The sequence below is a fragment of the Eucyclogobius newberryi genome, unplaced genomic scaffold (genome assembly GCF_026437365.1).
Source record: "Eucyclogobius newberryi isolate DKJ021-1_F unplaced genomic scaffold, fEucNew1.0.hap1 SCAF_2, whole genome shotgun sequence".
Classification (NCBI taxonomy): Eukaryota; Metazoa; Chordata; class Actinopteri; order Gobiiformes; family Gobiidae; genus Eucyclogobius; species Eucyclogobius newberryi.
Genome location: NW_027315834.1, coordinates 11,108,983 through 11,134,868, shown reverse-complemented (window position 1 = coordinate 11,134,868; position 25,886 = coordinate 11,108,983). Strand labels below are relative to the sequence as shown.

Below are 25,886 nucleotides of genomic sequence, written 5' to 3'. Positions count from 1 at the left end.
CCATCCGTTTTAATCCGGCCCGCCGAACATTTCAAATTTATATTTAAAAAACAATTAAATAACCTACATTTCGTCTTTTTGTTGCTTTGAAGCTTCAGTACATCGTTGTGGCAGTCATTGTTTTGAAATGCTAAAAAACTCTCTCAGCAACAAGCATTAAGCCAACATTAGGCGGCAGGTGCGGACGGGGAGCACGGCGGGTGCGTATGGGGAGCACAGCTTTTGAGGGGGGGAGGGGGTCCAGAGAGAGACGAAAAAAAAATTGTCTTTTAAGCTTCAACCTATTTTGAGATGATCCCTTAGGAAACACGTGGAAGAAAGAAAGAAGACGGTTTTGTGGACGTTAGAGTTGTGCTAAAAGTGGAGCTAATGTGGAGCTAACAACAAGAAAACTAACTTCTGTGATGATGCTCTGTGAGGAAAACATCCTCTACAAACCTGGACAGATCAGAAGCCGCAGATAAAAACACAGGTCAGAGTGTAATTAAGTATGAACATGACTGTGTTCACACTAATGTGACTGAACACAAACACAATGCACTCATCTGAGTCACTTCATGAATCATTTGTCACTAAGATCAGCTTAAACTATGAAAATAGCGAGCTCATATTGAGCTTGAGCAGAAACATGTCTGTGATATCAGCATTTCATATCAAAAATCACATCACAAGTCCATGTTCCTGTTCCTCCTGCTGCAGATTTTCACCTGCTGCAGATTTGTGCAACAGTCTCCACAACTATTACTAGGCTGTAAAAAAGCTAAGTATTTCTTATATTTCTTATTGTTTTATTTTGTACGTAATATTTGGCCCACGACTCAGCTTGAGTGTCAAAATTCGACAAGAGAGTTTGGTTTGATGGAACACTGTGGCTCATGCACTGCCTCAACTTGTTTTTAATTCTATATTTTCAAGGCCAGAGGGGTAACTTTACCTCCTTACTTAAACGCTCCCACGTTTGTTTGTATTTGGTGGTGTGTCAGTTCAGGTGTACAGATAACTACAGATGGAAATGTTGGTTAGTACATTTAAAAGGTTTTTTAGATCTTGAGAAGTTTATTTTGTTTTAAAGTCAAATACAATATTTTTCAGTTCCAAATACCTCTGACTAAATGTTTATTTCTGTAGATCAACTCTGAAGTTGTAATGCACATAAACTGAAGCAAAGTATTGGTGAAATTACACTTGTTTTTCTTAATAAATTTAAGTTTATGAGTCCAAACATTTTGTAATTATCTTTTAATCGATCCAGTAATTGCTTCAAAAACAGCGTAGGCTATATAAAGCTCTTTAATTTTTATATTTTTAATTGTTTTATGTTTTACATTATGTTCGGCCCGGGACCCAGCCTGAGCGTCAAAATTCGGCCCGCGGCCCAAATTAATTTGACACCCCTGCTCTAAAGGGTTTAGCTCAGTTCAAAAACTTAGACTAGATTAAAAACATCAGGCAATTCTCAAAATGTCAAGTAAACACCAGGTAAGTCTCAAAATGTCAAGTAAACGCCAGGCAATTCTCAAACTTTTGGTAATTTACAAATGTTTGGTAATTCTCATAACCTTTGGCAACTTTTAAACTTCAGGGGACTCGGACAGGTCTTCAGGGCACCTATAACCCACACAACAAATAGTATCAGTAAAAACAAGCGCAAAGCAGTGTTTATGAATTTGTTTGAACAATCATAATAATTTACTGAGTTGAAAAGGAGGGGCTCTTGTTAATCATTGTGTGAGAGAGAGAAAAAACATGTACTGGTTATTTTGTGTTATTTGTGTTAAACCATGAAATTCATGCAAACAAATCGAAATGTTACATTATAAGTGAGATCAGAGGAAAGAATCAAAGAAAAAAAAAATACTTGAATCGGACTTGAGTCTCACGCATTTTAAGTCCGAAGATTCGCTAGTCCGAAGGTTCACTGGTCCGAAAGTTCCTCATAAGGCTAAAGTGATGGTGCAGACGGCATCGGGATGTAGTTAGTCTGTAAAATGCGCACGAAGACACGCACTGGGGCTCGTCACAACGTTTAGTGTACCAGCTGCTCACAGGTGGCACCGCAAGTTGTACTGTGTATATAAAAATAACAAGGGAACATCTCGAATCCTCCGCTTTATGGCTTCATTTGATCATAAGAAATTTGCGTGATCTGAATCCTCCATTCTATGCCTTCATTTTATCATAAGTATAGAAATACGCGTGATCCGATCACTGTAGGATTGGTAGTCAAAAAGGAAATTCAGCTTTTGAAGAATGCCGACTGGAAAACAGTTTAATCCCGGAGTTAATTCATTCATTAATAATACGATAAGGAGCTCAGGCTATGCACAGAAACAAGTCGGTTATGGAAAATACGTGAGTTTAATCATAAAAAGTGCATTAACACTAGAAAAGAAAAATCTTAAAAGCCAGTGTGTAGGGCAAAGGGAGGAGAGCCCACTGCGCGGACTCACACCTTCGGACTAGCAACCCTTCGGACCAGTGAACCTTCGGACTCGTGGGCAGCCACCAGACTCACACATTTATGACCTGTCTCACGCTCTCACACGCTGATGGCCTTTTCTCACGCTCAAAAATAAATTTAAAAAGCCTCCTTGATAAGTTGACAGCTCTGCTAATAGTTTTCTTCTGCAGTAAAACTTTTCTTCTGCCCCCACTTGTTTCTTGACATGACCATATTAGGAACAGACAGAGAAAGAACTGTTGGAGCTTTGTGTGTGAGGGATAGTTTACGCTGAACAATTTGTATTAGTTTGAAATTGTCAGGGAATAAACTCGCTTAACTAAATGACCAAGTCCTGTCTTGCTTTCTCAAATATATTGAATCCAACACGAGTCATTCATTTCCACGTAAAAGTGTAGGGGAATGGAGATGGACATTCCACGGCCAGATAACAGAAAATCTCTCTTTGAACATTGGGGAGTTTTCTTTCTCCCTCTCTCCCTCACCGCAGGGAGCCGCTGTGACTTTCATGATAACAGACCTTCTCCCCACAGTCTTACAGGAGGACGCCCCGATGAAAACTATGTTTTATGTGATTATGCCTTGAATGTTTGTCTGAATCAACTCCATACACCGCATGTTTCACCTTGTGTTACGTATTTTTCCACTGTTTAAGGTTTTATATTCCCAATGCTTTAACTCAAGTGCCCATCACAGGTGAAAGAAGATGTAAAATGTATCTACCTCAAGAAATAATGTGCACAAACTGCCAAAAGTGTTTAACGTGTAAATGTTAAAACAGGGTTCAATGTTTTTGCCATTATTATTTACGTTACTCCAGTTTTATTTTCTCGGCCAGGTAAATGTTAAACAGGAAGTCGTCGCAGTAGCGCCCGCCCCTTTTGCTCCCAGCATGCCCTGCGGCGCTAGGTGACAAAAGGACGCGCCGAGCTAGGAACGCGCTCTTCTCTCTCTGCTCTTCTTCTCTTTTTGTTTTTCCCTTTGTCTTGCTCTTTGAAGCCGTCTCCACGGACGAGCCCTTTTTACTTTTCCTTTGTCTCAACAAAGCGTCCGCCACGTGGGTCGACAAGGCAAGGCCAGCCGCATCGCCCCCCTGAACTCTGAAAACACCTGGAAACACCTGGAACTAAGCTTAAGCGCTGAACCGGACAGAGACTTTCTTTTCTACTTCGCTTTTCCTATTTTTTGAAGTAATCTACGCCGTTTACGTGGATCAGCGCTACGTTCTTATCTGAGTAAAGGCCGCGTGAGGAGCTAACACGCCGCTAAAGCGTTCCACCGCTAAGGAACTCCCGGACATCGCCACGCGCCGCCTCGCGCTACCGCTGCCGCCCAGCGTCACGGACATCGCGGCACGTCACTGCCTTCGCCCGCCACACCGCTCCACGCCGCTGCCTCGCCACGGATCTCGTCCGCGGACAAGGACTAGCCGGACCGAGTTCTACAAATCGTAAGCCGAGTTCAGTGTGTGGTTTTTTTGTGGCGTGATTTGGGTAGAACTCAGTTGTTCCTCCTCCTCCTCCCTTAGCTTCTCACTTTCTCTCTTTTTGATATAGATCAGCATAGAGACGTTTGATTATCAAAGGCAAAACCCTGGTTTAACATTATCTGCATGAATCTGCTGTTAAATCTGATACAAACATCACCTGTGATTTACCTGCGTGCATTTCTGCTCCGGTGCCTTTTTTGATTGCCCTTTTGATAAATAAACTACACAAAAGAGTTATTGACTATTGTTTGTTTGATTAGACTATGTGTAAGTCCCTGAATCGTGAAACACCCTTCAGACCTTTTAACGAGCGTGATTAAGGACCGTATCTTAGCTTTTTGGGTTTTACCCTGGTGCCCCCGTCTGTCTCGTTTCTGCTAAGAAATCTTCCTTAATCATAAACTGAATACCTGTAGTTTGAGACCCTACAAAAGCAAGATTCTGGATTACGAAAGCTGGAGAGGAAAAGAGGGAAACCAAAAAAGTTTGACCTCATTTACAGATAACTGAGCCAAGAGTAGGGGATTTCATATTCAAATGAACTGTAAAAATTAGGCCTCTATAAAGACTAACCACTTTACCAATACTTACCAAGTGGAATAAAGCAGAAGAGCCAGCCTGCAATGTGAGCAGTGTTTCATGGATGCACCGTGGAAAAAACAACTGAAATATTTATTTAATTATAGGAAACTGAGCCACCTATTGGAGACCCCTGCAGCCTTATAAATAAGCCTTATTAGCTTCTATCCATGCTATAGTGCAAGAGGATAAAACAACGTTTCTCCAGACAAGAAGACGTTCAGGCGTGACTTGCCTCTTTCCTGTCGGTTATAATCAGCTGCAGGTAACGTGACTTCAGACGGGCTTGTTACAGGTGCTCATTGTACATGTGCACCTTTGATGCATTTTGTTTAACATTTGGTCCAAACCTTCATTGGTGTGGCACTGTGAAGGTTTGGGCAGCCATCCATCCATCCATCCATTTTCTACCGCTTGTTCCCTTTCGGGGTCGCGGGTGACTGGAGCCTATCCCAGTGACTTCGGGCCTTAGGCGGGGTACACCCTGGACAGTGGCCAACTTGTCGCAGGTTTGGGCAGCATTGAACAAAATTGAAATCAGCTCTGTTAATTGTTTAAGTATTATATCAGATTATGTTTCCTTTTGTAATATGTATTATTAACGAGTCTGACTTTGAATCTTATTTGTCTTTCGAAGAATGGCCCGTTGAACGAGAATAAACACCACCCTGCCATGGCTGTTGTCCGTCCTGCTGAGCCTCGTGCTGCTGATGATGAGTCTGAGGAACAGCAGTGTGGATCCCGTTACCAGAGCGCGCACACCCCTGGACCACACGGAAGCTTTTCACCGGTTCAACGTGGACTGCTCTGCAATATACGACATGGACCCTCTGGAAGTGGGGAGAGCTCTAGTAGTAAGAAAACCGACTGTGGAGGAGTCAGATGAGAGTCTGGTTGATCTCATGTCAAACTGCAGCGCTTTCCTCGAGTCCAGAGGCTATAACGACGTATGCATGACACAGGAGGAGAAAAACTTCCCATTGGCTTATTCATTAGTTGTTCATAAAGACGCAGGGATGGTGGAGAGACTTTACATTCTCCGAGCCATATTTTCTGTATTCACTATGATGAAAAGTCCCCAGACAAGTTCCGTTCAGCAATGGAAGGCTTGGCCCAGTGTTTGCCAAATGTCTTCATTGCTTCAAAAAGAGAATTGGTCATCTATGCCAGCATTACTCAACTAAAAGCAGATTTGCATTGTATTTCAGACCTTTTGAAGTCAAGTGGAAGTACATTATCAATCTTTGTGGGCAGAACTTCCCCCTCAAATCCAATATGGAATTAGTGTCCGAACTAACTAAATTAAATGGTGGAAACATGTTAGAGACATGCAGACCTACTAATTCAAAGAGTGAAAGATACACATACCACCATGAAATTAAAGATGCAAAAATACCTGTCAGAACAGACAAAGAGAAGGAACCTCCACCTCATGGAATTAAAATGTTTACTGGCAGCGCTTACTTTGTCTTGTCAAGGGAGTTTGTGGAGTATGTGCAATCCTCCGTTGTGGTCAAAGATTTTCTAGCATGGTCTGAGGACACTTACTCTCCAGACGAACACTTCTGGGCAACCCTTGTGCGTCTCCCAGGTGTACCAGGCGAGGTTTCCAGGTCGCAGCCGAATGTTAATGATCTGATGAGCAAAACTAGACTGGTTAAGTGGTCATACCTGAAGGACAGCTTGTACCCGCGCTGCACCGGTGACCACAGACGCTCCGTTTGCATCTATCGTGTGGGGGAAATGCGCTGGCTTCTCAACTACGGTCACTGGTTTGCCAACAAATTTGACCCCAAAATAGATCGTATTATTATTCAGTGCCTTGAGGAGAATCTACAGAAAAAGCAAAGGTTTTTTCAGTCTCTTGCTTCATTTGTGTGTTACTGAGAAAGGGGTTGTTCATTTAGTTAGCTTTATTTGTTTGGTTTTTATTGATGAAATTATGTGGAGAAAGAAAATAGCTACTAATCTAACAAAACTATTTCAACTGAAATATATAAGACATGTGACTGACATCTGGGTCCATTTTTCAAGATCTTTGTTTATAGTGGAGTAAAAAGAAATATAGTTTTCTCTAAGATTGTTGATATTTCTTTATGGAGGACCACACCTAAATATTTAAGGAATTCTGTTTGCCAATTAAATGGATAAGTCTTTCTAAAGGACAGAGGGGGTCACCAGTAAGAGAGAGTTTCAGTCTTTTGTACATTCAATTTGTATCCAGACATTGGACCAATATCATGAAGGAAATGCATCATATTAGGTGACATGTCTGGTTTGGTCAGATATAGCAGGACATCATCTGTGTGGAAGGCATTTGCATGCTCTGTCAATTGAGACGCCATAAATGGTTTCAAATTGTCTAATATATTGGGCCAATGGTTCCAGGTACATTGGAAACAACATGGGGGACAAAACACAACCCTGTCTCACCCCTCTTTCCAAAGTCAGTAAGTCTGTCAAGTACTTTTTAAAATTTGTTTAGAATTTTAAATAAATAAGGCCAGCTAAAAAAAAAACTCATCCAGACTTATTATTACAGCTTTGCTTTGCGTGTTCTTTGTACATGGTTCGTTATGTGTAAAGATTTCCTTATGTTATCTTGTGTTTGTCATTTGTTAATAAATCCTGTCTGATCATTGTGAAATACATTTGGGAATATTTGTTCCATTCTTTTGGACATAATTGAGGTGTAGATACGACTCCACATTCAGACTTGAGATTGATCTATATGAGGCACAGTCAAGTCGGTCCTTCCCCTCTTTAGATATTAAGGATTTAATGGTTTCCTTCCAACTCGGAGGGATCTGACTTTTTTTTAAGTGTCGAGTTAAAAGTTTATAAAAGTAAAGGAGTAAGTGCTTCTTTTAGAGCTTCAAACCACTCCGAACTCGGCACTCCCTGAAGATTTATTGTTTTTTAGTTTTGTGATTGCACTTTGAATTTCAGTAGTGGTTATTTGAAATAAGAAATAAGATTTTAATTATATTTTTTTTAATCTTCATTCATGGCAGGCAAATTGAGTGTCGAAAACACATTGTATCTGGTCTTGTTTAGGTAAAAATCACATTATTCTGCCTATCTTGTATTTTGATTGGTTTTGATTGATTGGTTTATTTTGAGATTACATATTTTAAATTGTTCTCTTTGACTGTTGTTTTCTAATATTTCAAGCTAATAATTTTAAGAATTTTGAGCCCTTTTCATAATATCTTTGTTTGGTGAAGAGCATTTTATTTTATTTTTTCAGGCCAGGTCAGTAATCTTACCCATTGATGTTTAAATTACCTGTAGCATTTGGGGATCCTTGTTTCCAGCATGATTAGCTTCCAACAACTTTAGTTTGTTCTGAAAATCATGAAATGTTTTCTACCTTTTTTATTTATAGCCGAAGCGACAGCAATAACCCTACCCCTCAAAACTGCCTTTGCTGCATCCCAGACAATGGATATAGAAAATTCAACATGATAATTTCCTCTACATCCATCTCAATGTCCTTTGTCATATTTTTTGTTACAAATTGTGGTTCATTGAGTAGACTAGCATTAAATCTCCAAAGTGTCTTTTTTTGTTTTTGTTCCAAATCTGTGATGTAAATGATGTAAATAGGACCATGATCACTTAAATCTATTCTGCCTCTGTAATTTTGTGCCTATCTTTGTTTAAAAAAAAAAAAAAAAGTCTATTCTACTCTAGATCTTCTGTGGAATGGAAACATATTTATATAGGCAGACATTAGGATTCATCTCTCTCCAGATTCATCCAATGTCTGCTGAACATATAAATTCTAGTCGCCACCGTGGACAAGGTTTCCCTCAGAGTGGTTTGCAATCAAATCCACAATTTTAATATAGAAAGTGAGGTTGCAAAGTAAACACACTTCCATGAATAGTTCCTTTGACAAGTGCAAATCTAGATATTTATCTTTGTGTTCAAAATTCTGTTCAAAGTCTATTCTGCTTGAGATCAATGTGATCACACCCCTCTTATGTTTGCCCCTTTATGAGGAATAGTAAAGCTGTTATAATCAAATGTATTTTAGATCTTGTTTAAAATAGAAGTCTTTTAAATGGGTTTCTTTTTTGTATATATTTTTTCATCTTCATTAGTATCTTTGACCGCTTGATTGGACCCAATTTGCTGTTAACATTAAATATGCTATTTGTACTTTTTTCATATGCCATTAAATAAACATGTTGCAATCATTCTTCTAAATCTGCTTTTTTTACTCTGTTCTCTGGTCAAACACAACACACAGACACAGAAACTACAACAACCAAAGACAGAATATGCAAAGAGCTCACAGGCTGATCCAAAAAGAGATCAGAGGTGGGGGGAAATCTAAAACAAGATTTGGTGCAAATATTCCTTCATATTACACTGACTTCAAATTACAAATCAGTTACGTTCACCCCTTCTTAGTGATATTCAACATTATTTCTGTTTCGATAACCACAAATTCAGCCTGCAATAACCTGACTGGACCAGATAGAGGCATGTTTTACCTTCAGCATCTGCGCTCAAGCAGCGGAACACAGGAACAACAGAGGATGTTTGGCTTGTGATGAACACTTCCTCGGTCAATATGCATTTACTGATAGTGCAATCACATGTAACAGGTCTGCAGAAGGGAAACAGCCCACTTCACATGCCACACACGCTTCTCCTTAACCCTAAATAACACACATATCTGAATATTAGAAGCTAGCTCATATGGTTTACAAATAGAATAGAACGTTTCTGATGTTCAGTCAGTATCAGAGGTGGGCCAAGTCCTATTTCTCCGAAGTCCTTTTAATTCTTAATGTACTATATTAAAATAATGTGATTGGATATTTAGGACAATGACGTGATTCGGGTTACGCGTGGGGCGCGGCCTCTGCAGGTGCCTCCAGGCGGCTGTGGCACACGCAGTGACGGCTGGGAGCGTATGGAGCAGGTCCAGGCCGTGCCCGTGGGCAGAGTGGCCGCTGTGCTCGGCCTCGCGGTGTTTGTCATGTTCGTGTCCCGTGGTGGGCCTTTGGTGGACGGTGAGGACCGCGGCGAGTCGTCCTGGGTGAGCAGCGGGCTTCAGGACGCAGCGGGGCGGACCGCGCTGTGCCTCTGTTCCATGGCAGCGCTGCTGGTGCTGGGATGGCTCTACCGCCTGCTCTTCTGCCCGCTGGAGCTGCTCCGGAGCCTGGACCAAGTGGGATACGTCGTGCCTGAAGGGCGCTGCAGAGCCCAGGCAGTGAACGAGGTCCGACGGCGGAGAAAAACCGGGGATCTGCCGCCGGTGTATCCAAACGGCTGGTACCGAGTCCTGGACTCGCACCTGCTGCGCCGAGGAGACGTGCGCAGCCTCACGGTGCTCGGTACGTTCACTTCACGGTAATGGACTTTAGCTGTGGCTTACGGAGCTTTTTCTGACAGAGACAAACATTCACTTTCACGTTCATTCACTTCAGTGGAATTCACGTTCATTCACTTCAGTGGAACTTTACCTTGCCAGTTTACCTAACCCAGGGGTGTCCAAACTTTTTTCACCAAGCAGAGGGCCACAGACAACCCGGCAATTTCGAATTTGTCAAATAACAAAGTGAATCATTAAAAATGTAGCATTTTACATTATTTTGATTCCTCTACACCTTTAATAATACATGGAACATTAATATTAGGTTAGTATAACGTCAAAATGCTTAAATGTTTCCTATTTTACAGTACATTTTTACTACTTTTTGATTTTTGGACCAATTTAGCAGGAAGCCGGAGGGCCAACCAAAATTGGTCTGAGGTCCGCAATTGGCCCCCGGGCCGTAGTTTGGACATGTCTGACCTAACCCAACAGTGAAGCACTGGCCCGGGTATCGAACCATTGATCTTATTATGTGAATAATGAAATGGAGCAGAGGATCATGGTCTAATAGAACACCAGAACAGAACACATAGCAAATAATTTGATATTGTGACATTCCACGATATTATTGTGAGACTTTATTGTCATACAATACCACAGTATTTTGGTTATTGGTAGGACTCTAGTATAACAGGTGAAACTAATTCATTATTATATTATTGATATATATGTTTTTTTTCATTTATTCGACTTTAGGAATTTTGTTTTAATAATGGAGATGTCTTTGTGATTACACGTTTTAACTTGTTCTAGAGTCTATTAAAGCCAGATAACTATTATTAAAATAGTCAACAATTATTCTGATAAATATTGTCGGCCAGTGTACCAGAGCTCAACAGTCTTGCCCACTTCCAAGTCTACTATGGTTCCGGAAGTACCATATCTACTAATACTAAAAGTAACAGTAGTTACCACATAACAACCATGGTAACTAATTTCCATAATGCAGTTGTTTTCAGTCCAAAAATCATATGTAATAGCCATTTTACACGGTCAATATGTTTACACTATTAATTTAACTATTAATAATAACTAATTTGAGTATTGTTTAAAAGGAATTTCAACATGTATACGTGTTGGACATTTGGGGGCACACTACTGCTACCATGTTGTTTTGCTCATGTAATACATGTGAAGAAGTGTTCTGTTCTTGAACTTTGTAAATACAGAGATATAGCTGGAGCAACACGGTTTTCCCGTGCTGCGACAACATCAGTGTTGTCCTACTCGGCTCATGCAGTCATTATTTATCAAGGCCGTGGCTGAAGAGCCGCGGCGCGGTCAAATAACCCAGCAGTTTCAGGAGCCGCGGCACGGCCATATAGCCTCATGGCTAACCCTAACCTTAACCCTAACCCTAACCCTGACCCTGACCCTGACCCTAACCTTAACCCTGACCCTAACCCGGCGCGGTCAAATAGCCCAGCAGTTTCAGGAGCCACGGCACAAAAAACCCATGCAGTTTCGGCCGCGCGCCGCGGCTCTGTAGACACTCCCATTTATCAAAGAGGTTAAATTACGACTCAAGAAACTGAACGAACAAAAGATTAGCCTCTACAACACATGTAAAACTTAAAATTTGGCAAAATGCTTTAATGAAATATTTCAAATACAACTATGTCTATTAGTAGATTAGCCTTGAGCCAACTTTTAAACTTTTTATTTTTATTACATTTTTTGCAGAAAGCTGACCGTCTGGTAGTAAATGTATTAATTGCCAGCATCATAAAACCTCATCACCAAGTCATATGCAGTTCACATTTGAGGAGTGTTCTGTATCACACGGGTCACAGAGGCTGTCAGACTGGCACTGTCACAGGGCATTGCCAGAGAGTCCAGGTTAAAATTTAACTTGGTGGACAGTGATTGTAAGTCTATCAAGTCCAAATAAAAGGGATTGTGTGATGGACGTGTCATGGAGCTGCTTGTGTTGTGAATACTTAAGTTTATTGAGTGGCCACACAATAGAGAAGAGCATTACGTGAAATTGAAAACTGTTTGTCGTGTTAACATTGTAGTATTTGTTTGTCAAATGTTGCTACAGGTAACTGCAGCTGTCATTGTGGCACAGAGTCAATAGTGGGCCTCCTCATTGTCTTGTAGACTGTGGGTATAATTTCCCTACATAGAGAAATTAAGTATTTAAATCTCATTCCATGGTCATTTTGTGTTTCATCCATGCATGTGTAAGTAATCAGCTCCCCTAGAACACTGTTGTACAGAACTTAACAAAAAAACATTAAAATAAATATTGATATTTTTTACAAATCCATTTGCAGATGGATATAATATTTATTAAAAGGAAAAAAAAGAAAGTTAAAAGCTCAATAAACAAGATAATTAATTCAAGTCGGTGTAATCCCTCATTCGTCCAGGCGTGTTCCATAGTAGAAAAAGCTTCAGTTGTAGTCATCTGGACTCAGTTTGAAAAAATAGACGTTTCGACTCTCATCCAAGAGTCATTGTCAATGACATCTGACATGCATCTCCATCTTGAAGCCTCTAATCACTCGTTTGAAGACGGTGAGGTGAAGGTTTTAAGCAGGGAGAAAAGATGGTTTGAAAGAGGAGTCAAGGAAGCTATTTTTGTTAAAAAAGAAAGACCTTCTTTAAACAGAAATGGAGGGCTAAGGTTTAATCTTCCTGTTATTTATAATGGGATACTGAACCCCTGGAAAGGTAGAGGACCAGGACATTTAGATGCTAATCAGGTACTCAGGGTGGTTGAGCCAGGGTCTCACAAAGACAAAGAGGATTCTAATAGCCCATTAAGATTCTGAATAGGCTAGCTCGGTAGATACAAGGGGGGAGTTTCTGTTGAAACAAACAACTCTTTCTACTTCAGGAAGGCTCCGCCCAATGGGCGGGTCTTACCACAGAACAGTATTAATATCGGAGTTCTCGATCTAAATTCTTTTATTGACAATGACTCTTGGATGAGAGTCGAAACGTCTATTTTTTCAAACTGAGTCCAGATGACTACAACTGAAGCTTTTTCTACTATAATTAATTCAACATTAACACATATTTTACTATAAACCTTAAAGTAAGTGAGGGGAAAATAGCCAGTGAAATCATTAAAAAAAAGAATCAAATTTGATTCAGTAAAGTAATAAAACATGTTTCTGTCAGAATATTGTTTATGTGTGTTCTGTATTATACTTTTTTTTTTTTAATTGCTGACAATAATGTGACTAAAAATTAAAAAAGACAGTGTAATCATTCAAACAAGGCTAATCACTCAATCAATCAAGCTTTATTTTACAGTCATATTTTTTGCAGAGCCACAAGAACTCATGATTTTGGCATCAGTTATTTATTTGTTTATTTGAATTAAGACAGTACAAATGAATCAATGTGTTAGCAGCAGCTTCAACACAAACGCATGCCCAATAGCCACATTTCATTGGTTGTGAAGCATACAGCAGTCAGTTTGACAACAACAGCCACATAACTTGACATTATTAGACATTAAATCTAATAGACAACATAACATGACAACACATCAGAAATTATAAAGAAAATAGAGACTATTATCAGCCGGTGTCCAAACCTTTTTTTTCTGATTTATTATTTTGAAACATATACGGAGCAATGGGCCACACGCTGTGACAATGTGACAATGAAGGGCATCAATGGAAATGTTGCATTTCATGTAGTTTTGAGAAATGTTATTAGGTTATAACAGATTATGTACAAAAAGACAAAACGACAAGAACAATGTCACATTAGTACAAACATTCAATAGTCAAGTTTATCTTTAAAGCACACCGTCCACTCAGTGTGCTTTACACAGAATTCAAATACAAAACAATTACGTAATTAATATCTTGTGGAAGGGAGAGCCACAGTAACTAGGTAGTAAGGGTAGTAGTCTTAAATAAGCTGAGAGTGAAAAAAACATTTAGAACCCATTTCTGTACAGTACAATACATAACCCCATGTTGCACTACTTTGTATTGCACTAAATCCTATTGCACACAGTCCCATGCTGCACCTATTCCTGTATTGCACTGATTCTCATTGCATTTCTAAGGATACGTTAACATCCCTAAATTATTGAGGTATACAATTTATACAATATTGCTCACTTCCAGAAAGCCAGTCATGACTCTCTGTAACCAGTGTCCCACGTCCATGAAGCTGCACAGGCGCTTGTATTTCATGCACATATCTGGCCCTCCTCTTCAGGTCGTCTCCTCCAGTTACACCATAAATCATTTCTGCTCCTGTCTCCGCCCCTCTGCTTCACGTTCATGGGATCATTTCTGCCCAGTAACAGTCACAGAGGATCCTTATGGACTTCCCAGACTTTGGACACGAGGAGAGGGTCATGATGAGGATTTTGTGCTCCTCAGCAGAGCAGCGTCTCTGGGTCAAGACTCAGCTGTACATGAGTCAGCCACAGGTCAATCCGATACAGATGCTAAAGTTACTTTTTTGAGCTTTTAACCATGTTCTGACACTGTTCCTTATCATGAACATACCTGAAGTTACATTTAGCTCCATTCACGCGAGTTTAATGAATCCTGGTTAGCAAGTCCTCACCCCGCCAATCGCCAAAAACACTGAATTTCCCCGATGTGTGACGTTTTGTCAATCTGTGACCTGGCTCCTAGAATATTCTATGCTGTTTTTAACTCCATAAATAATCGATTGTTCTGCAGATTCATGCCGTCAAATCACAAGCTTCTTAACTGCTTGGCTCTTCTGCATTTGCGAGAAAGCTCCAGAGAGCCAATGTATTTCTCTCTCATTTGTGTAATGTCCTCTGCTGTAGATGTAGTAGATGGAACCCACGTGTCAGTTCCTCACGTGTATTAAAGATGGGCTGCAACGTCGGTTGATAAGTGGAATATAGCTTTCAGTTTTAACCAATGACAAAAAAAATGTATGAGTTCATTCAACTGTCTTGGTAACCGAATGCTTCGAAAATCAGTGACGACACATCGGGAGATTGCAGTAGCCTGAAGTATACTGTTCTGCGCTAAACCGAGCGGAATTTTGTGTTTTATACAACAAATCTTGCTGTTATCTGCAATGACACGGAGATATGTAGAAATGCACTGCTCTAAAGAGGGAAGTGGGCTCTTTGAGTGGCCCAAACGGAAGGGTCGAGGACGTCTTTGGACACAATTTGTCCGGACTAAGAGAATGTTTTGGAATCCAAAATTGGCGATGTATGGCAAGTCTGGTCCAATGCTATGCTACCGACATACATTTCACGGAAGACAGTTTCCAAATCCTCACAAAGTATCGACTTGGATATTCGAAAAAGTAAGTTGCAAGATATTTTCACATCAAGGCAGTTGTTTGTGCTTTCATAGCCGCAATATGCGGCTGTCTGACTGATGCCGTGTGCATGATGGCGTGTTGTTGTTGTTGTTGATGGCGAGAGTGCTCACTTTATGTATATTACCGGTTGTAATGATTATACCAAGAAGTTTAATGGATTTGAGATTAAATTGAATCGAGCCACCGGCACGTTCTCGACTCCCGTTTTCAGGTCAGTTTGAATAGTAATTTGCAGTTTCGAACTAATACAGTAAGGAACCTCATCATCATTATATTTCACATCATTTCATGGGAAATATTCTAGTTTAACAAGCACCATTCAGAAAGTCTGTCGATGTCCAGTCGCCATCTCATTCTCGTCTCCACATTACCATTCTCATCCGCACCATTTTCATCGTCTGTCAGGCTCAAATATATGAGGCAGCAGTTGTTGGACCTGTTCTTCAACTGGATGCTGTTCGTCATCTGTTGAAATCTTCTCACTTGACGAGGATTCACTGGTATTTTGGTCGCTATCGCTGTCCACTTCAGTGTAAATATCCTCCATGTTGGCTAGTTATCTCCCAGAGTGATGTCACACTTCCGGGTTAGGTGAAGGCAAAAAGACGGCAGCAGCAAAAGAGCGTAATTCTTTTCAAAAATTGTTTATTTTTTTATCAATAGTATCTTAATATATTAAGACTTGGATACTAATCCGATACTGATACCGATGACGACTTGAAAGCACAATTACAATTAACTTTGCAGCCCATCTTTAAATATTATTTGTATTGTTAGTGGCCTTGCCTAATCTTTATTTTTTTTTTAATTTTAATAACTTTCTGGAATGCCAAAATACCAAAAATATTGTCTTCATAGTTTTCCTATTGAAAGAAGAGACTTCATGTCCTCTTGTATTCCTCCAGGTCAACAGGTGGCAGTGTTCCGGGGCCAGGAGGGCAGGGCCTTTGTGCTGGATGCCTACTGTCCACACCTGGGAGCAAACCTCGCTGTGGGGGGCCGAGTGGTGGGCAATTGCATCGAGTGCCCCTTCCACGGATGGCAGTTTGAGGGCAGCGACGGAAAGTGTGCCAAGGTCCCATATTCAGATAAAGGTAAAACTTTAAAAACTGTGTAGAGTATGAGTGAGTATGAAGAAGAGAATGTGTACGATACAGATAAAAAAGGAGACATCAGTTTGCAATGAAATAATGTAAGTACTTCCTGGTTGGACTTGAGCAGCAGATGTGACGTAGGCAGCGGTAATTCCACAACTCTTACCTAGCAACCATATTGTAAACAAGAGCCAAAATCCATATGCAATTACACAACAGTTTTCTTGACTTGACAAACAATAACACTTTTATTTTGTTGAATTATAGTTTGAACTGAAAATGTTGCATATTGATGACATCACAGATGGATTCTGTTTAAGCACTCGGCTCGACTAAATAAATACCTTTTATTCTAACATTTTTCTTCACAAACTGCCACTTGACTGATGTGAAACGATGATCAATATTCACCACAGGGACAATGGCGCCAAACTAAGTCATAATTAGAAAAAAACATGAGCACCTTTAACTTTCAAACATTGTTCTAGAGCTCTGTGTTATATATTCTGCAGTGCCAGACTTTGCTAGAGTGCGGCGCTGGCCCTGTGCGGAGGTGAACGGCCAGATCTACCTGTGGTTCCACTGCGATGGAGTTGAGCCGCAGTGGGACGTCCCGGAGCAGGAAGAGATCAGCCGAGGAGAGTGGGTGTACAGGGGCCGCACGGAGCACTACGTCAGCGCACACATACAGGTCTGTTTGGTTAAGAGGACGAGAAGGAGAGGCTGAGGAGGTGATGGTTCTGCTCCAGGTTAAAAGTCTATCAAGTCCAAATAAAAGGGATTGTGTGATGGACGTGTCATGGAGCTGCTTGTGTTGTGGATACTTAAGTTTATTGAGTGGCCACACAATAGAGAAGAGCATTACGTGAAATTGAAAACTGTTGGTTTAACATTGTAGTAGTTGTTTGTCAAATGTTGCTACAGGTAACTGCAGCTGTCCTTGTGGCACAGAGTCAATAGTGGGCTTGTAGATTGTACATTGTCTTGTAGAGTAACTGATGCAAATAAGAGTGTTATTAGTATTATTTAGTCTTATGCTAGCTATTTTTACTTTACTTTATTTATTTTTTTCCTCCATTCCCTATCTAGATATGAGAGGAGTTTTGTCAATAAGAGTTTTTTTGTTTTGTTTATAAGAGTTCTTCTATTAAGAGTGTTTTTTTAAACTTCCTATACGTTATCTGCCCTTCCCTCTGTATCTACCTGCGCTGTAACACCGAAATTTCTCCATGTGTGGACAATAAAGGATTATCTTCTCTTATCCTAGAGTGTGGGTATAATTCCCTTACATAGAGAAATTAAGTACTTAAATCTACGTTTTGAGGTTTATTCCATGGTCATTTTGTGTTTCATCAATGCATTTGTAAGTAATCAGCTCCACTAGAACACAGTTGTACAAAACATAACAATAAAACATAATAAAAAAAATAGCTACTCAATTGGTGTAAAACTATCATTTATATACACAACAGCACCAAAAATACACCAAAAATTACATCAAAATTAGAAAATCATAAAAGCCCGTCATATGCACTTTGAGGAAGGCTGTGGTATTTTGAACATTTTTTTCACATTTTCAACGATTAAATTAACTGTTTTCAGATGAGTTCAGAAACCTCTAGACCTATAGAACCTACAAAAAATATTACATTTATAATTCTAATCGTTATCTGGACTTCTACATTAACTGAAACACGTACGGAAATACCCTTTTATTACAAAGACCGTGGCATTATTAAATCCTCCTTCCTCTTCTTCCTCTTTTGTTTCAGGAGATCCCAGAGAACGCAGCAGACATCGCTCACCTGGGTCACCTGCACCGGCCCGGGATGATCGGCGGCGTCGACCTGCGCTACACCAAGAGCAGAGCCTGGGAGTTCATGCAGCACGACTGGAAGGTAACGCCACTAAACACCGCACTCCTCAGAACAAGCGCCTGACTGGATAAAAGCATACTGGACAATGAACTGCAGACACATTTAAAAAAAAAACATATTAATTACAGATCGCTATTATAATGCACAGTTCCTATCAAATAAATAAATAAATATTGAAAATGTTGTTTATGCAAAATTAGAATATTGGGTACAATGTCTGTAATTATAGCAATCAAAAAGAGACATAAAGGTCTAGTGTAGTCCTTCAAACAGTGATATTTCTGCATTTAAGATAATATAAGATAAGATGAGATATTCCTTTATTGTCCACACATGGGGAAATTTCGTTGTTGCTACGCAGGTAGATACAGAGGAAAAGGACAGATAACTTATAGGAAGTTTAAAAAACACTCTTAATAGAAGATCTCTTATTAAGAAAAACTCTTATAAACCAAAACTCCTACAGACAGAACCTCTCATTTCTTAATAAGGAATGGAGGGGGGAAAAATAAAGATAAAATAAAATAAAAACAGCTAGCGTAAGACAAAATATTACTAATAATAATGGTAAAATAAACACTCTATTTACATCAGTGATATGCACATGAATGTGAATTAATTATTTAGCCTGTGAGTACGACAGTAATTGCACATAAATATGACGGTATTTCACATGGTTAATTCAGTATTGCACATGGTTAAATCAGTATTGCACATGTTCGGGACTTGCAGTGTTTGTTATACAGTCTGACAGCAGCAGGAAGGAAAGACCTGTGAAACGTCTCCTTCACACAGTGAGGGTGGATCAGTCTCTCACTGAAGCTGCTCTCCAGAGCGGACAGAGTGTCCTGCAGGGGGCGACACTCATGGTCCAGCATAGATGTGAGTTTAGCCAGGACCCTTCTTTCCCCCACCATTTTCATGGTCCATTCAAATTTTTGTGATTCTTGAAACTCAACCAAGGCATTTACAGACACGTTTTAGCATGTTCTTGATTAGTTTTAGTATCATTAGTATCTGATTTTCAATACTTTTGACATAAATGCAAAGCCTGATTTGAACACACGGACAAAGAAAGGGTTGAGCAGCAGTGACAGACTCTTGGCGCACTCACAGCCGGTGCTGGTGTGTTGCAGGTGGAGTGGCGCCCGGAGCCCGAGCCGCACGCACACTGCTCTCAGATGCTGGTCAAACACGCCCTGCACCTGTTTGGAGTGCACTGGTCGCTGCTGGACGTGAGCGTGGTGGCCCGACAGGTGAGGCACGCGCACATTGGAAATCAAACGTGACAAAGGTGTGTTGTACAGGTCAAGAGTGTCACAGATGTTCAGCAGGAAAAGTAAGATTTGGAGGTGCACGGCAGCGCTTTTCTGGGGAAAAGTAGGAGACCTGCTTGTGTCCTGGAATGTTACATTTAACTATCTCCATGAAGACATACAGGGATGATGACAGGCCAAGTCAGATTTGTGGAGGGACAGGCTCCCTCTCAGTAAGAATTTGTGTTTTTCAGGATGTTTTTTAGCAATATGGCAACACAATCACTCTAATCAGTAAATGATATGTTTTGTACAGGAAGAGGCAGGCCAACAATAGTTTTGAGAGGACAAATGCTTATAATGCGTTTAGGAAGTGACCAATCAAAATAGACAAAAATTGCTTACTGGTAGTTCTAGGTCGTAGACCCTGCACTAGTGAAATGATCGGGACAGAGTAGCTCCAAAAACAAGCATTCTTAAATGGTAACCAAAAAAAACAAAAAACTGTGGATAATTGTGAGTTTGTCTGTGCCGGTTTACAATTCTCGACTTCTGTTTACCTAACCCTAACCTAATACCCTGTATTACTTCTATTTTTATTATTTATTTATTTCGAGCAAGTCTGTACAAAGAAGTACAAATAAATACATTCACCAAAACAAACAATTACAGATCTAGAAATGGGGTTTCTTATTCAAACTCAAATAGAAAAATGAAGAAGAAAACAAATATTTAGCTGTCCCACACATGCTAATGCTAATTTTAAAACCAGAGAGATACTTTTAGCCACTATCGCCGTGCGGACGCGACTAAGGTTTCTCTGACTAAACAGGGACTATAGGGACTGCACCCAATAGTCCCTGATTAGGACTATAGTCCTTAATAGTCCAGGCAAAGTAGCTCATTTTTTAGCCAAAAATAGAACTAATTGTAAAAGATTATTTTTTTTTTGCATAAATAATTTCTATGAGGTGTCCAGAACAACATACTAAAAGTCCTAAGAAATCCTAGTTGAGGAAATATGTTAAATTCTCATCAATCCGAGATGTGTGCCAATAGGCGAGGCAACAATACACCCCAATGAGGCTATTTTTTTCCTTTACTCCTATCAAAATGAAACTTTATACAATGAAAGTACCCATGAAAAGTAACATTTTTTGTATTACAAGTTTCTTTAAAAATACATTTTGATATGCAAAGGAGCTATACACAAATCGAATATGCTCAAATAGGCCTATTTTTTACTTTACTCCTCCCACAATAAAACTTTACACGATGAAAGTATACATGAAAAGTAAAACATTTTGAAAAAGTTTCTTTTGAAATTAATTTGAATGTGCACATTAGCTCCACATTTATTGAATATGTCTTAATTTGCATAGGCAGAAACACCATGCATACTATGACAAATACATCGGCCCAATCTTCATCCAATCATCTACTGCCAATGGGTGATGGTAATGCTGCTTTTGTACTGGCCTCTAATCTGGTGTAACTGTACACTTCTCCGGTGACATGATCATCCAATCCAAAAAGACCAAACAATAAGGAAAACAAACAACGGTTCTTGTTTTATCTCAGTGTATCACAGACCATGCAAAGCACGATGCAGATGTGCTCATTGTCCAAACTGCCATTGCCTCTGTCAGAACAAAAGACACAGTCTTAGTAGGTGATGACACAGAGTTGTTAGTACTCTTGTTGTATCATGATCTGAATGCACATGAGCTGTTTCTGGCAACAGAACCAAAGAAAGCAACAAAAATGAGACGGATATGATGCATAAAGCAGACGAAGGAGTTAGGGTTACTAACAGTTACTTGGTCCCAAGGTGTGTGACAATCTCCTCTTTATCCATGCCATTTTAAGCTGTGATTCTACGTCACGTCTATTTGGCACAGGAAAGGGAAAAGAGTGAAGAATGACACAAGCTTTTTTGAGCAAGCTAAGGTGTTCAGCCAGGAAAATGTGGGAAAAAGACCCCCTCATTGCAGCAGGTGAGACAGTCATAGAATCACTGTATGGAGGTGAAAAAGATGAGTCCCTGGATATGCTGAGATACAGGCGATTCTGTGACAAAGTCACTCAAAACTCCATCTCATGTCCAGTGGAACCTCAAACTCTCCCTCCGACATCAACTGCTGCAAAGTTCTATAGTCTTCAGGTCTTTTATGGAAAGGGGGAAGAGAAGATATGGACCCAAAAGACTGGGGGTGGCATGTTTTGGATGGGAGACTAATGCCAATAATGACCGATCAGCCTGTGGCACCACCAGAATTACTTGATGTAGTCCGCTGTTGTTGCAAAAAAGACTGCAGCACAAAGAGATGGACTTTGTGCTGCCAGAATGTGGTGGCACTAGCTGCACAAACTCACAGTTGCCTGATTTATCAGTTGAATAAGTGTAGTTGGAGATGTTAATCGCTAACTTTGGTTCGGGAGCAGGACCACGCCTCAACCTCTTTCTTCCCCAGCAACCACACCTCCACTCTTTAAACACGCCTCTAATTACCCAGAAGGCCTATATATATACAGGCCAATCCCAGCATCTCTTGTTGTCTCTGCTCTCTTGACCCCACCCTCCCACCCCATGTCTCCATCATCTTCACCTTAACACATTACCATCCATGGAGGGGGGGTTCTGAATCGGCTGATTACCCGAGACAGAGCCCCCATCCTGAGTCTCTACCCAGCCATCTCTCATCGATCTCTCATCGATCTCTCGCATCGATCTCTCATATCGATCTCGATCGATCTCGATCTCTCATCGATCTCTCATCGAACCATCATCGACCCATCATCACTATTATCACTTATTAATAAACATTCTTTCGTATTTAATTGTTGTGGCGTGGTCCTTGCTAGTGAAGACCCAGATTGGAAGAACTAAGCAAATAACAAACCAGGAACTGATAATAAAATAAAATACACCCCAAAAAAAACCCTCCCCTGTTGTTGCTACCTTGTCGTGGTCGGGAGGCTTGTGTGCCTCCGTGACCCTGAAGACTAAACCGGCGGGGGTTATGCTCCTGGCAGGTGCTACCAAGCCAGGTAGTTTTCAGGTTGGAGGCCAGTACAAAAGCAGCATTACCATCACCATCACCCATTGGCATTAGATGATTGGATGAAGATTGGGCCGATGTATTTGTCATAGTATGCATGGTGTTTCTGCCTATGCAAATTAAGACATATTCAATAAGTGTGGGGCTCATGTGCACATTCAAATTAATTTCAAAAGAAACTTCTAATACAAAATGTTTTACTTTTCATGTATACTTTCATTGTGTAAAGTTTTATTGTGGGAGGAGTAAAGTAAAAAATAGTCGTATTTGGGTGTATTTTGAGCATATTCAATTTGTGTATAGCTCATTTGCATATCAAAATGTATTTTCAAAGAAACTTGTAATACAAAAAATGTTACTTTTCATGGGTACTTTCATTGTATAAAGTTTCATTTTGATAGGAGTAAAGGAAAAAAAATAGCCTCATTGGGGTGTATTGTTGCCTCGCCTATTGGCACACATCTCGGATTGATGAGAATTTAACATATTTCCTCAACTAGGATTTCTTAGGACTTTTAGTATGTTGTTCTGGACACCTCATAGAAATTATTTATGCAAAAAACATTCTTTTACAATTAGTCGGTTGTAAAATGCTACTTTGCCTGGACTATAAGGACATTAGTCCATTAGGACTAATGGCTGACCCTGTGTGCTCCAGACCGGCCCTGGTGTGGTGTTCATCCGCTTCGACCACCGCTTCCTGGGGTCAGGGGTCATCATGCACTGTGTCACGCCCCTGGAGCCCTTGCTGCAGCTGGTCACACACACCATCTTCTACCAGGCCAGCGTCCCGGCGCCCGTGCCCAAGTTTATCCTCAAGTCCGAGTGCATTCAGGTAAAAAAACAAAGTAAAGTCTCTATCTTTCTTTGGTAATGGCAAGTCTTTCATTACAATGGAGATTTAACAGAAGACACATTTTATGTGACTAGACCAAGTATTGAACAAATACAAATACAAATACAAGCAGTTAATGTTTTATGTGTTATGTACAAAAAGTAACTAGAGCAACTTGGGAATCACAGGTTCCTTCACGATACACGGCTCACGGTACGATAATGCCCCGATTTTGCGATACATGCGATAGTCGATAGATTGTTCATGATAATCTACAATATATCACTATTTTCAATCATCAATTTTAATCATCAAAACAATCAGAATGTCAAATGTTTCATGTAAACAAGTCTCCTTTCTTTAAACAAGCAACAAAATTGTAGTGCGGTCACAAAATAATTTGGGAAATCATACCAACAATGACTCGATACAACAGCCCACGATATCGATACTGTATCACCAAATTTAGTAGCACGATATACGTATTGATATTGCAAGAAAATCATATCTGACTGAGCGGTTCAAGAAACACAGATTCATCATCTCACAGTGGGAAGAGGAACCAAATACTGTACTCAAGTAAGATACTGTGACTTCAAAGTAAATAGTACCCAGCAGCAGTAAAAGGTACGGTGTCCAAAAACTACTCCAAGAAGTACAATTTTGATAGTTCTCGCAGTAAACATCGTACCGTGAAATGAATATTGCCTACACTTTTAACGCTTCCTGCAGATTGAATTGACCTTTTGAGTACTTTTTGTGTGTTGCAGTTCGAGCGAGACGTGATGGTGTGGAACAACAAGCGGTACAACCCGAGCCCCCTGCTGGTGAAAGAGGACAGCGCCATCCAGAGGCACCGGCGCTGGTTCAGTCAGTTCTACAGCGAGAACAGCCCCCGTCTCCAGTACCAGAGGGACTCCGCGGATTTCTGAGCCCAGGACCACAGCCTGTTTGTGTGGACGGGGACTGGGGACTGTCACATGGAAGATGCACCAGCAGGAAAATACTTGTATGCCTTCAAAGTACTAAAATATGCAAAAACTACTACTTTATCAATGCCATAATGTTGTTCCATCATCGAAACATCGAAACAAACCTGCATTCTGAGGCATTGTCCTTCTCATGAGCTGAAAACACTAAAAACACTAATGATCTCAATACACAGTTCATGCTATTGAGTTTATTATGTACATTTTGGGTTTCAGAACACAAAACTGTAAATTCTTTTGTAGAAAAAAAAATAGCTATGATATGAACTTAAAACATAACGTATCAGTAACATTTTAGTCTGCTAACACATTTTTAATCAGTGGAAATAATTTTGCCTTCTAAGGCGAACTCTCTTGATTGTATTCTGATAAAACTTTCTGATCGCTCTATTTGATGTAGATCCAGAAGCGGTTTTAGAGCATTTAAAAGTTGATATTTTTGTCATTCCTGGGTCCATAAAATAAGAAGTGACTGAAAGATAAAACTCACTTCTGTTTGAAAATGGCTACAGTGGCGTTTACTTCATGCATTTGCAAATGACAACCTTTCCAAACTGAAATGAAATATTATATCAACAATCATCGCTTCTTGAAAAAGGACATATTACACATCTTCATTGAACTCATTCTGATCTTTTAAGTGCCCTTAGATTACTTGATTCTTACTTGTTACTTGCTATTTGTTCCTACCTTTATTTTATTGATAGTATATTTTAAAAGTCAACGTGCAATGAAAATAATCGTACAGGAGACTTTAACAGTTATTAGTTTATCTATTTTTTTAAGGTATTTAAATGTATTAGACATGTACTAAATGCATGGAGTTTTTTTGTTTTTTTTTTCAATTTCTTCTCATTTCTAAAGTAATCTTCAAAACATACTTTAAACCTCAGCAAAGTGCTTGCTGTTTGTCACACCATGAACGCAGCATGTCCTTGTGCAAGTTGCAGGGGTTGCCATGGGGACGAGGCGGCTGAATTAGACACTTGCTTTTCCTCTTTCCGTCCTGTCTCGGTGTTGAGTCGGGGAAGTGCTCTAGTCGTTTCATTCTCGGTCACATTTCAGGCTGACCCATGCCCTGTTTACTCAAGTCCAGTCGCTGTGGTTACTTCAGATTACAATCGCAGAGTAATCACATCCAATCAAGCCACACATTTGTGCAGAGCAACTGAAAGCAATATGTAACAGCCAATATAATGTTTTGTCATTTTGTTCTGCTTTAAGTGCTATTCCTTTTTTTCTTTGTTCAAAAAAGCACCTTAACTTAAAATTCTTTGTAAATTCCACCAGCGATTGTACTTTGCCTTAGTTGAGCTGCCTTACACCTGACCCAACCAATCATTCTTATACGGTCAATAGTCATAAAGACCGGATTCATGTACAATATTTTAAGCTTAAACATAAATTAAAAGTTTTCACCTACGCCCAGCACTATGAATATACATATGTTTCACTACAGGTATTAAATTATTACACCTGAAGTGAAAGATCTGTCCTGAAAGATCTGTCGAATGCCGTGTAATATTCTAGGTAAAGCAATAATTCCTCCAAGTA

General features: G+C 40.0%; 1 protein-coding gene and 1 pseudogene across 1 annotated transcript; both read left to right on the top strand.

The window, feature by feature from the left end:
* Nucleotides 1-5,167: 5,167 nt before the first annotated feature.
* Nucleotides 5,168-6,454, top strand: LOC140367409 (beta-1,3-galactosyl-O-glycosyl-glycoprotein beta-1,6-N-acetylglucosaminyltransferase 4-like; annotated as a pseudogene).
* A 2,972-nt stretch (nt 6,455-9,426) lies between these two features.
* LOC140368000 (cholesterol 7-desaturase nvd) lies at nt 9,427-24,526 on the top strand. Its single transcript, XM_072454831.1, has 7 exons — nt 9,427-9,883; nt 16,125-16,313; nt 16,826-17,004; nt 18,086-18,211; nt 19,327-19,446; nt 23,167-23,343; nt 24,114-24,526. Exons 1-7 carry the CDS (start codon nt 9,460-9,462, stop codon nt 24,273-24,275), a joined length of 1,377 nt encoding a protein of 458 aa, XP_072310932.1. The 5' UTR covers nt 9,427-9,459; the 3' UTR covers nt 24,276-24,526.
* The last annotated feature ends 1,360 nt before the right edge of the window (nt 24,527-25,886 follow it).